General features: G+C 49.1%; 1 protein-coding gene across 1 annotated transcript in view; it reads right to left on the reverse strand.

Moving 5' to 3' along the window:
* Positions 1 to 11,635, reverse strand: part of LOC112307053 (nacht, lrr and pyd domains-containing protein 1b-like) — a 39,224-nt gene extending 27,589 nt beyond the window's left edge. The window contains exons 1-3 of the mRNA XM_071220522.1: positions 11,619 to 11,635; positions 10,066 to 10,132; positions 8,242 to 8,675 (exon numbers count right to left, since the gene is read on the reverse strand). Coding sequence (XP_071076623.1) covers positions 8,242 to 8,675; positions 10,066 to 10,132; positions 11,619 to 11,635 — 518 coding nt within the window. The remainder of the gene's footprint in view (positions 1 to 8,241; positions 8,676 to 10,065; positions 10,133 to 11,618) is intronic.
* Between the last annotated feature and the right edge of the window lie 626 nt (positions 11,636 to 12,261).

A 12,261-nucleotide genomic window follows, 5' to 3' on the forward strand; every position in this document is an offset into this window, starting at 1 on the left:
TTGGTGCTCGCCTTCATGCCAAGGCTGATCCCAGAACTTTACCTCCTGCTCAGGTCTGTTCTCTGAGTTCCAGGGGCCTGGGACTGGGGGTCACAGAACCTCGTCCCGCACACCTCTCATATCTGTCCCCTCCTCAACATGCACTGTTCTCCTCTCAATTCAAGCGCTCTCTCTTCTCTTTCCCTCTCCTGTTGGCTCTCGCCTGGTTTGTTGAGTATAACTTCCTCCTAATTATTGTACCTGCCTGCAGTCTCTCAGCACATCCCTCATGTGACCAACGGCAGCATTTAATCATGGCTTTGCTTACCCTTCAGTGGCTTCTCACTGCTTCCTGGCTAAAGCCTAAGTGCCTTGGCACTGCATTCAAGGACCTCCCCCTGTTCCCTTGTCTCCCACCCTGCCTGCTCCCTCAGAGGGGAAGATCTTCCGTGTCCCAAGCACACCCTGCATATCACACACATACATATACATACACACACACACACACACACACACACACCCCTCTCTGCAAAGCCCCCCAGGGTCACTGCCTGTCGCCTTGCAGGTCAGCATCCCAACATCGGGTGCTCCGTGGACATGCACTATGATGCTGCGGTACCCCTGGGGTTGTGTGTGCACCTAAGTTACAGCCCTGCCCTCCCCCTTGAGGCCCAAACTCCTACTCACCCTTAAGAACAGCACTTGTCAAGATGTGGTCTGAGGACTATTAGAACTCGTATTACCAGATGCCCACTAAAAATAACTTTCTGGGCCCACTGAAGCACAGTCTTTGATGGGTAAATGAAAAGGCAGGAAGAAAACAACAATGGTGTTACCTGCATTTACAGCGGTTGAAAAGCTTTATTTTGGCATTTTAATCATCTCACTAGCCCTATGAAGGCTATTGCAAATGCAGAGGCTGAGGCTCAGAGAGGTTAGCTAAGTTCCTCAAGGTCACACAGCTAATAAATTAAAAAAGGATGCACTTGACCCTAAGCCACTATGACTTCAAAGTCCACATACTTGCCTGGTACCATGTCTTCCCTCACTCCCCACCACTTTAGCCCCAAATCCCAATTTCTTCCTCAGTTTAGTAAAAAATAAACTGAGGAAGTAAACAGCAAAAGTTGAAAAGTGCTTGGTTGCTCTTTCCATTCTTCGCCTACGTTAGTAGGGAACCCCCAGATTTTGTAAGCCTCCTTGACTCAAGACACTATACTGGTCAACTTCCCCAGTGGACGGTATTTCCCAAGTTTCATGATCTTAGGAAATATATGCATTCTCATTTTCAGACTAAATCCTTGTTTTTTAATCCTGAGCTCCTATTCAAAAGGTCAGAGAGTGTCAGTGAACCTGAAATTGGGAAATGCTTCAAGAAACTAAAAAAGGGAAAAATATGGTTCCCGATGAAATGCATAAAAGAACCAACCAACCATCACATGTTTTTTCCCTGGACTCATACCTTTTATAATGCAGTTACCATGCCTTTCGACTGTACAATAATTGCGAGAACGTGGATTGAGTTGGCCACTCTTACTTTACAGAATATGTCTGGTTAAAACCCACTGCTGTATCCCCAGTGACAAAAGAGCATTTTTCTCTGAATTGGCACTTTCATAATCCCCTTTCTGCAGCTGCTTATCTCTATTTCCAGCCATGTATACACCTGCTTAGATACTAGACCTTCTGCTAAAACCCAGAAACCTCTGTACAAAACGTTTATTTTCTCCATGAAGTAGGTGACAGTAAGTGGTGTACAAAACAAGATTAGTGAGGCCGCGAGGCAGATGGCCAGCTCTCCGCAAAAAACACCTGGCAGTTTAGGGAGATGGGCTCGGACCTGCTGAGGAGAAGCCCACCCACAAGGCGGCCTCCCTGCCCCCTTGTACAGGCAGGTGGAGGAAGCAGATCCCGCAGGACCCACAGGGCCCTTGCCATGCCACGGATGCTAGCTCCCCACGTTCTCTGCCTTTCTGCTTTTTCCACGTGGATTGTTACAAGGGAAGCCACAGCGACCCTGGAGAGAGAACGCCTGTTCAAATGCTCACAGTGTAATTTAGGGACTAGAGGTCAGTAGGGAAGGGGTGTGGACATTTACTTAATAACCCTTAAAACTCCTTCATTTTGACCAGGATCAATCATTATTACTAAGGGCAACTTCACACCTATCAGCTTCCAGACCTCATCATACCTTCCCCTCAGTAGGAGATGGGGGAGGAGGGCACCCTGCACCCGGGCGTAGTAAAACCTCTGAGCTACAACAGGATTTAAAGAACAAGCTTCTTAAGACCACAAGGGGGTGATATTAAATGAGGGTATTTATTGCATGTTTGTTGAAAAAATGTGGATTATATTAAAATAGGTGCAAATGAGTAAAACAAAAAAATCTTGGCTGGAATTAAGTCATGGCTGCAGCTAAATGAAACCTAGAGCAAAACCAAAACCTCGCGTAGACACAGCGTGTTAGCGCTTCCAAAGCACTTTCAAACCCACTGGGAGCGCCAGCTCCTCCCAGCACCTGCCAGGAATGCAGGGCAAGCACTGCCACCCCCAGGTGCAGACGTGGACACCCAACCTCAGAGCTGTTCATCAGCGGGCCAAGCCCACACAGGCTGGAGAAGCAGGGAGCTCGAACTAGAACTCAGAGATCCTGCTCTCTGAGGGAGCCTTTTCTCCCGTCTCGGCACCACGGCTTAACTTCTTCATGCGGCCTGGCCAGGCTGGGAGTAGGTGGCAGAATGAGTTCACTCAAATCTGGCTCAGTAAGTAATAATTCTCCAGGTGAAGATTTTTAACAATGCCCGAAGTAAAAACAAAATCGTAATGTGATCGTAGCCAGTATTCACTTATTAATGCTTCCTGTGTGCCTGAAACTAAGCCAAGGACTTGGCTTCTACTAATTAGCTCATCACAACAGCCTTTCGGGTGAACCAATGTTATCCCCGCTTTACAGATGAGGAAATGAGGCCCCAAAATCGTGGGGAACGTATCCAAAAATGCCGGCCCACCTGACTGCAATGCCCAAGCTTTTGCCAGTACATTTTATAAGAGCAAAACACTTACCAGGCTCTCGTCCTAAGGCTCCTACTGCCTATGAAGGTAATTCTCAGCTACAGTTACATTACAGTGACTAATAGAAAGTTATCAAGCATAATTAAATTGTAATAAGCCCCAAATCCTCCTTTACCTAACTTTTCACCAGAAATAAACCAAGTAGTATTTTATTTCTTTTAGTCTCTATACATCCTCTAGGGAATAAGCCATAAATGAGTTAAAGAAAGTGAAAAAGAGTCTATTTATATTAGTCACAAACTAGAGTTAATCCGTATAATCACCCAGTAGCTACACTTCCTGGAGCACAATGTCAATGAAAGTAACACTCTCTATGGTGCAGATCTCTTTCATAAGCTCCAATTAACAAACACCTAACTATTTACCACATAACAGGTGCTATTCTAAGTGGAGGGGGATATTCTAAGTGGAGGGGGATATGACACATGAACCTTGTCCCCAAGAGGCGCACTAATGGAAGACACATCAGAAAATAAATGTATATGATGCAGGAAAAGCAAAATAAAAACAAAAGCAAGCTACAGTATCAGCTCAGAAGAGGCTACGCCGAACTGGGAAGCACTGAGCTCTTATGCTGAGAACACAGGCACGTAACTAGCCACGAGGCCAGTGGCCAGTTAAACTACGATGCTAAGGCTGTCTTGCATTTTCAGAGTGCCTCCATACCCCAAACAGGACTGTTTCAGAAAAATTTGAAACCTACAAGGGACCTACAAGATCTTCCAAGTCTAGTTAATTATTTTACAGAGGGGTGATGGGACTCTAGGAGAGGTCAACTGAACAAATACCCAAGGTCACACAGCAAGTTATAAGCAGAGGCAATCTCACAACGTGTCTCAATCTCTTGCTTCGCGCTATCATTTATTTAACAAACACGCATGGATTGTGTGCCAGGCACCAGTGAACAAAGCAACTGGGTCTGTGCCTTCGAGAAGCCGCCAGAGACACCGTCAGCCTGATGGGGAAGACTCTTCCTAAATCTGAAACAGAAGGTGCTTTGAGAGAGGACAAGAGAACTCAGTTAAGACTGAGGAATTGGGGAGGGGACGGGACATTTAAGCTGAGCCACAGAGGACAAGCAGGAAGAATTGCTGGTACTGGGGGCAGGGGGACAGGAGTGGGATCCTGTCTGAGGCAGGAAGACCTACTCAAGATCCAGGGACAGGAGGAAAGCAGGAGTGGTCAGGGGGAGAGAGGCAGGAAATGAGGAGGGAGAGAAAGTGGAGAAACCCTGACTGTGTGACCACAAAGATGGCAACCCCTCAGTCTGCTGGGCAGTCTCCAGGAATAACTGGAACTTGAAAGCAGGGGAGGAAGTTAATAGTGCAGGGTCCCAGGACCCAGAATCTGCTGTCTTCAACACCATGCATGGAGACATACGGGGACTGCCTGACCCTGTGTGACCCCCTGGCAATCTGCAGGTTCAGACAGTGCCTCTGTGAGCCCGAAAGGCCCAAGCATTTTCCTAAAGAAAACCTCTCTCCCAGGCCCCACACACCAGTCTACTCTGCTCAAGAGGTAGACTAGACGAGAAATCCCTCTCAGGAGGCGAGGTAACTTTAAAGCACACTTCAGGGAAACAGCCTTCATTCAGAATCAAGCTCCGGAAGCCAACAACAGAGCCACCTCCATACTGGCCAAGATGGAAGGACTTCCTCATGGCCGAACCTCTGGGACCAGGTCCTGGGGTGGATCGGGGACTCACAAAGGGAGGGTAGACGGCAGGAGGGGCAGGTTGGAGGGAGGTAGGAACCCTGAGCTGCCAGCCATCGGTCCCCTTAGGGGACACTTCCCGAGCCAGGCCAGTTTCCCATCATCAGCCAGTTTCTTTTCTAAACACCACAAAGATCACCACCTCCAACCAATTCGCCCGCGACAGATGCCGTCCTATGGCTTTTTTCTTCTACGTCCAGTTCCCTGAAGGAGAGCACAGCTTTTGATGCTTCTGAAGGTATAGGCCTGGCCAAGATGGGAAATCCACAGGGCTGGCTCTCCAGGCTGGCTCCTCCACCTGCTCCTCTTTCTCCTTTTTTTCAGTCGCACCAGGTGAAACTGGTAGCTCTTTGGGTTTGAAAAGGCTAAGGGATTCATTGCATCATTATCTGTAAAAGGCAAAAGCTGGAAAAAGCTACCATGCTCATCAATAACAGAATCGGTGAATAAAATAGTCACATAATAGCATACTGTAGGCCATGAAAACAGAAGGACTGCTGCACACACCCACGCATGTCGCTCCCACACACAGAATGTTGCACAAAAGAAGCCAAACACAAAGGGATATGTACTGTGTGGCTCTACTTGGATAAAGTTTACAAGCAAGCAAGCAAAACTAACATCTGGTTCCTTTGAGGAGGAGGGATATGACAGTAAAAGGAACAGGAGGGGCGCTTCCAGGGTGCCATGTTCTATTTCTCAACCTGGGTGGTGGTTACGTAGACGTGTTCACTTTGTGACAATTCATTAGGGTGTAAACTTAAGACATTTGTGTTTTGTGTATGATTTGTACACACATACACACACACACACACAGAGGAAGGGCTTTCAGCATCTTGGGAGGGGAAAAATATTAGGGCTTTAGCTCTGTGGGCCATGGTTCTGCATGGAGAGCGCCCCTGGTGGTAGTGGGCAAGGTGAAAGCTGACTGCATTGGGGAAATGGCCCAAAGGGAGGCGGTGGGTCGGCAGGAATTAGGAGGGGCAGTTTTAGGTTTCCTCCCTTCTTCCTTCCTGTAACTGTCCACGAGATCTCTGCATAATGCACTCCAAAGGGAAGTGGGGCCAGGAAGGAAAAGGGCTGGAACTAGGCTGCCAGGGAAGAGGGAGGCAGCAGGAACATTCCCACCAGTGAGGACAAGGAGAGGAAGAGGAGGACAATGACATGGGAAGAGAAAGAAACCCTAAGTGCCCAGGGATGGCAAGGAGAGCTCACCTGGGCTGGGACTGAATGGGCTGGGGCTGCGTGGGCGGGGGAATTTCTACTCACCGCAGTAGAAGGGATACCTTCCCTACTCTCCTCCCTGAGCCAACGTTTGATATACAACTGAATTAAAAGTGTTATTGCACTGCTCTGCTTCCTATGAGTGTGAGTGTGAGTGTATGCGTGCAGCCAAAGATCCCACATCCCCAGCACCCAACACATTGTCTGACATATAGTTTGCACTGAAAAAAAAAAAAGTTCATTGGGCAAATAAATGACCAGATATGGTAGGGAGTTAGATATAATGTAGAGTCTCTAGTCCTCAATACTTAAGAAATCTGTAATAACAGCTTAACTGGCCATAAAACGTGGGAATGGCTAATCAGAGTGGTATATTGCACAGCTACCAAAAATTATAAGTGACAGTAGCAAACATCTGGAGGGCACTTTACAATTACGGCACACTGGCAACGTTCTCCCTGCAGAGGCCAGAAGGTGACGTGGCGAACTGACAAGCTTTGATGGGAAGTGGTGGGGAGGGTCCACCTCCTAAGAGCAATACTAGAAGGGCTGGTTATTCCGAGCAGCCTGAGGGGGTTTAGTTCTGTTTGTGTAAATAGCTGTGCTAATTTCATATACTGTCTTTCAATTCACAGTTCCTGTCTCTATCATTTTTTAAGGAAAAACTTCAGAGAAGTTCTCTTCAACAATAATTCACAAGCTTTGCTGTTGAGTGACACCTCTCAGAAGTGTGTTTGATGTTCAAAGTAAACTCAGTTTGCGTTCCAGTGTCGTTTTATTCGTGCTCCTAACATCAAGTAAAAAAGACATTTATAGTCTGTCTTCCTGATTGCAACAGTGTTTTAAAGAAAAAAAAAAAAAAAAAAAAACACTTCCTCCACCCTGAGAGAAGCTGGGCCAGATGTTTAATAATCTACAAATAACTGAAGTGGGAAACTGTTAACCTTGGCATTCTCTTCTTCCTTTAGTTGTTTCTATAGAAACCTTTGGCAGATTGTGACTGTCCCAAAAGTAAATTCTCTAAAGATTCTGAATCTTTGCTGAGCGTTTCTGCTTTGGGGGCACTTCCTCCCAGCACTTACTGCAATAATATTACTGAAAGGATATCTTTTACAAACCACCCATCACGTGTCTTTTGCTGAAACACTACTTCCAATGGGAAAAGCCTGCTTTTGCAGAGGACAGTGGGTACCTCTGGGGACAGGACAGCCCACAACACTGTTAGAGTTTCCCCAAAATAGTTCCTAATAAACATTCTCATGCAAAAGCGGCTTTTAAAGTTCTGTGGGACACTGATGACAGAGGCACTTTTACATAGCAGAAATCCTTCAAGCAAAAGGTTCTGTGGGGAAGACATTGTGTTAGTGTCACTTGGGGGTGAGGGGCTGACGGGAAAGGGGAAGACCTTCGCATGGGCAAAGGGGGACGTTCAGAAAACTAATCCTGCCCTCCACTCAAACTATGTAAAAGTCGGAGGCCAAAGTGCCAACGGTGAGCACCTGGCCGAGGTCCAAGTCCTCCTCCAGGTACAGAGGGCGCAGGGACTCCCGAGACCTGAAGCCCAAGCGCTGGGGGCAAATGAGGACGACAGAAGCTGGGCCTCGGGAGGGAAGTCACCCACAAAGGCGGGAAGGGCGCGTTTCCACCACGGACGGCGAAGGAGGCACCGCAGCGCGCCCCCCCTCCGCCCTCCCCACCCCACCTCACCCGCGCCGGCACCAGGATGCGAACAAATCGCGCTCACCTGCGGCGGTGGCCGCGCGGCGGGGTGGCAGGCAACAGGAAAGCCGCGGCTGCAGGGGCGCAGCGCCGCCTGCAGGCCCCGCCTTCCGGCCCGACAGCCGGCCCTCCAGCGCTGCGCGCCGCCGCCTCCCGCGCGGGCACCTGCGCGCGACCCCGGAGTCGCCTACCCTAACCCGAGGCGAGCACCGAGCCCTGGGCCGCGGGTTAGGGGTCGTAGTCGGGCAGGGGGCGCATCGCCTTCCCGTGCTCCGCACCCCACGCGGTGCAGGTGCCGCCGTCGAAGGGCTCTTTGTTTGAGGGCCCGGAGCTGGGATGCAGGGCGGCAGTGGCGCCCCTCGCCCCACAGGGTCAACGGCAGGGGGAGAGCTCGGTGTCCGGGAGCTCGAGAAAGGCACGGCTCCTCCCGCAGCGGCGATGTAGGGCCCAGCCGCGCCCCACCCCCTCACCCCGCTCTGCCCTTTCTCCTTCCGACCACCTCCCCGCGCCCCCCAGCCCTGTGGCTGCGCTCACCTGCCCTCCGGGGCCACCGCGCCGCGGCTCATGGTCGCTCGGTGGCTGGGAGGGAGCACCACGCACCCGCGGGGCTCCGCGCTCGCCACGCTCGGCTCGGCTCGGCTGCAGGAGGGGCTCGCGTGCGAAGCGCTGCTCTGCGCACCCGGAGGCGGCGGACGCTGCCGGGGGTGGGAAAGGGGAAGGCCGGCAAGCGAGAGGCAAGCGGGAGCTGCCGGGGGAGGGGACTGGGCGGGTGGGGCGCTGGGCGCGCATCTGCAGCCGCAGCCTGGGGCGGCCCTGGCTCCCGTAACGGAAACGCGAGCTCGCTGGAGGCCAGCGCGTGCACTGCCACACGCTACCGCCGCGCTGCGGCTGCGGGTCGGAACCGTCGCCTGCGGGAACCCGGCTGGCTGACACTCGCATCGAGGTTTCTGTGAAGGGCCCGTGCCATTCTAGAGGGAACAGGGCGCTCCCGTCACACTGATTGGAGTTGGATACTCCTGTATCTGGGGATTTTTGCTGAGGACCACAAACACCCGCTCCATAGTGGTTCCCAGATTCCCTTCTTAGGATCTGTAAACCCCTTGAAATTCTATGCCATATTTTGTATCTAAATGCAAAATGTCTAGAATGAGGGACAACAACCTTCATTGGATTAAAGAGTTGTGTGATCCTCCACCCCCTCCCCAAAATGTAAAGATGGATGAATTAAACCAGTGGTTCCCAAAATTTGCTGCACATTAAGTAACCCAGGGAGTTGTTTTGTTTGTTTGTTTGTTTGTTTTTAATTGGATGCCTGGAATGTTACCCCGACCAATGTTGTCCCAGACCAATGTAATCAGTAGAGTAGGACGCAGGCCTGGGTATTTTTTAAAATCCTAGGTGCCCTGGCTGGTGTGGCTCAGTGGATTGAGAGTAGGGCTTTAAATCGAAAGGTCTCGGGTTAGATTCCCAGTCAGAGCACATGCCTGGGCTGCGGTCCAGGTCCCCAGTTGGGGGCGTGTAAGAGACAACCGCATATTGATGTTTCTCTCCCTGTCTCCCTACCTTCCCCCCTCTCTCTAAAAAAATAAAAATCCCAGGTGACAGGTGACATCAATGTGCAGGAAAGTGCCAGAACCTCTGCTTAGACTGTTGATGACCCTCACTGTACACTGTTTTTCACCTGATTTTTCAGCATGATTGTTTACTTGTCTGTGGAGGGCCACCCTGCTCTCAATGGAGAGCCATGTCCACATGGGTTTGTGGGGACACAGGCTAGCATGTCCCTTACTCAGCGGAACTTTGCCTGTCCAGGTGAGCCTCAGCTCCGACCCCAGCTCTGCCCTTTCCTAGCTCTAGGAATTCGAGCAAGTAATTTAACTTTTCTCAACTTCAAGTCTCCTTGAAAAAAACTGTGGGGTGTCCTAGGAACTGATATTTTAAATTTTGAGATATAATTGACATATAACAGTTTCTGGGGGACAATGTAATGACTCGATATATCTATATATTGTGAAATGGTCGCCACAATGAGTCTGGTTAATATTCAACACCACACAGTTACAATTTTTTCTTTTCTTGTGATGAGAACTTTTAAGATCTACTCTCTTAGCAACTTGCAAATATGCAATACAGTGTTATTAACTCTAAGGAATTGTATATTTTTCATAAGCTCCCCAGGTGGACCAACCCAGCACCTGTTGCAGACCCTGGTTTGGGATCTACTGGCCCTGTCTTGTTTCCCTCCCTCCCATTCGCTTCTCAACCAATTTTGTGGCATGTTCCCCACCCACTCCCCACTCTCCAGTGAGCTTGCAGCTGCTAGACTGAGGTACCCTTTTCCATATGCCACTGACTCACCTGACCATTCTCTTCTTCCTGAAATTCTCCGTTGGCTTCCAGAAGGCCTGCATGGTATGACAAGCAACTGCCACCCACAAAGAATTGAGGCTATTGATCCCACAGCCCGTAAGAACTAAAACCTGAAAACAACCATACAAGTGGACTTGAAATGGGACCCTTCAGCCCCACTTGAGTCTGGATGACTTCAGCCTTGGTGGACAGCTTGGCCGCGATCTCATAAAAGACCCTGAACAGCAAACACCCAGCTAAGCCACGTCCAGATTCCTGGCACACACAAACTGTGAAATAATAACTGTTAGCTGTTTTAGGCTGCTAAATTTGAGGGTAATTCGTTATGCAACAATAAATAAATATACAAGCTGGGAACAAGATCCTATAGTTAGTGCAGTAGATCACATCATTCATACTTTTAACTTATATAAATTCATCAAGTCTTGATGCTTGCTGCCCTGCTCATATTTTTTAATATTTAATACCAATACAAAGTGGGAAGAATGAGGCTAATTCACTGACTTGGGTGCTACATATAGTGTAGTCAAAATGACCCTTGACATTTCTTAACTCATCAGGATCTGAGCACAGGACTCACCCAAACCCAGAATAACTTAGACCAGTGGGAGAGGCAGCCCAGCTCTGGGCCCCTTGCTTCAGAGAGCTCCACCATGGCCCTTCACCAACCACACCTCCCACAGGGTGAGGAGTCAGTGAAGCCCAAGGCATGTGCCCTTCCAGAGCCTCTGTCCACCAGCACCCCACTTTTAGACCAAACTCAGGAACAAGAGACCCCAAATTCTCTGTCTGAGTGGTCCTGAGCCCATTTCCAGGGCCTGCATTGGCCTTTCCCCAGGTTCAACTTTCCAAGGTCGGAACATACCACTGTAGCATACACACCAGACCAAGACGAGACCAAGGGGCAGCTGTTTCAAGGGATGTGGCTGGAGCCTGTGCATGGGAGCTGAGTGGTCCACGCGTGTGCACAAAGCCCCTTCCATGCGGACACAGCCAGCTGCGATAAATACCTTTATGTTAAAGAACACACGGAGGTGCCCTGCAGACCCAGAGCCAGCTCTCCTGATGCGGCTTCACACCGGCGTTGGACTCTCAGAACTCGAGCTTAACCTGACTCTTCCCATCACTTCACAGGAATATTTGTCACAGCAGAAGGACAATATATATCTCAATTAACAGTATGTTAGCTTCATGTATAGCTTTTAAATATTTAGACATACTACATATATATATATGGACATCTGTTTGTACTCTAGCCCAGGGTCCCACAAATGATCAGGAAGACCTGGCCAAGAACTAACTTCTTTATCTTTACTTCGTTTTCCGTTGTAGATTTGGCCTCTCTGCCTGAGAGAGTGGAGGCCAAGATATCATTTGAATGGGGAAGAAGGGCATTGGAATAAAATAATTGTTTTTCCATCTCCACCTCTTTTTATTTAAATATATTTGTTTACTATTTTTCCCAACACATTTGGTTCAGTCTATGAAGCTGGTGTGTCTTCTCTCTCTGAGGCCCACATGGGGCTTGTTCTTGGGGATACCTGTTGGTGGGGCCCATGCTTGGATTTGTGTGCTATGGTGATCGTTTAATCCTTTCCCTGGGTAACTGGACTGAGTTGGGCAAGTCCCTTCCGGACCACTTTCTGTGCATTTTTCCATACATTATAGAAAACATTGTTTCTGTGTGTTTGCCTCAAAAGTGGTATGATATAGCCCTGGTCAGGTGGCTCAGGTGGTTGGAACATCGTCTGAACACCAAAAAGCTTGTGGTATATTCGATCCCCTGTCAGGGCACGTACCTAGGTTTCAGGTTCACTTCCTGGTGGGGGCACATGCAGGAGGCTACCAATCAATGTTTCTCTCTCTCATGTTGATGTTTCTCTCTCTCTCTCTCTCCTTCTCAAATCAATAAACATTTCCTCCTCGGATGAGGATTTTTAAAAACTATATGATATATGCACTAATTTTCAAGAAGCCAACACTTAAGCAGTTATTTGGATGCTGATATTAGCCAGTGGACATCTTCAATTATGCGCTCAAGCAACTCTTGGTTTCCTTCCTAAAGGCCATTTCATATACTGTCTGTCTCTTAGCCACCTTGGACCTGCAGTTGGCATCTTTTCTAGAACAAGGGCATTCAGTTTTTAGTTTTCTGTACTTTTCAAGCCGTGCTAGGGCTTGCTA

The sequence above is a fragment of the Desmodus rotundus genome, chromosome 2 (genome assembly GCF_022682495.2).
Source record: "Desmodus rotundus isolate HL8 chromosome 2, HLdesRot8A.1, whole genome shotgun sequence".
NCBI lineage: Eukaryota > Metazoa > Chordata > Mammalia > Chiroptera > Phyllostomidae > Desmodus > Desmodus rotundus.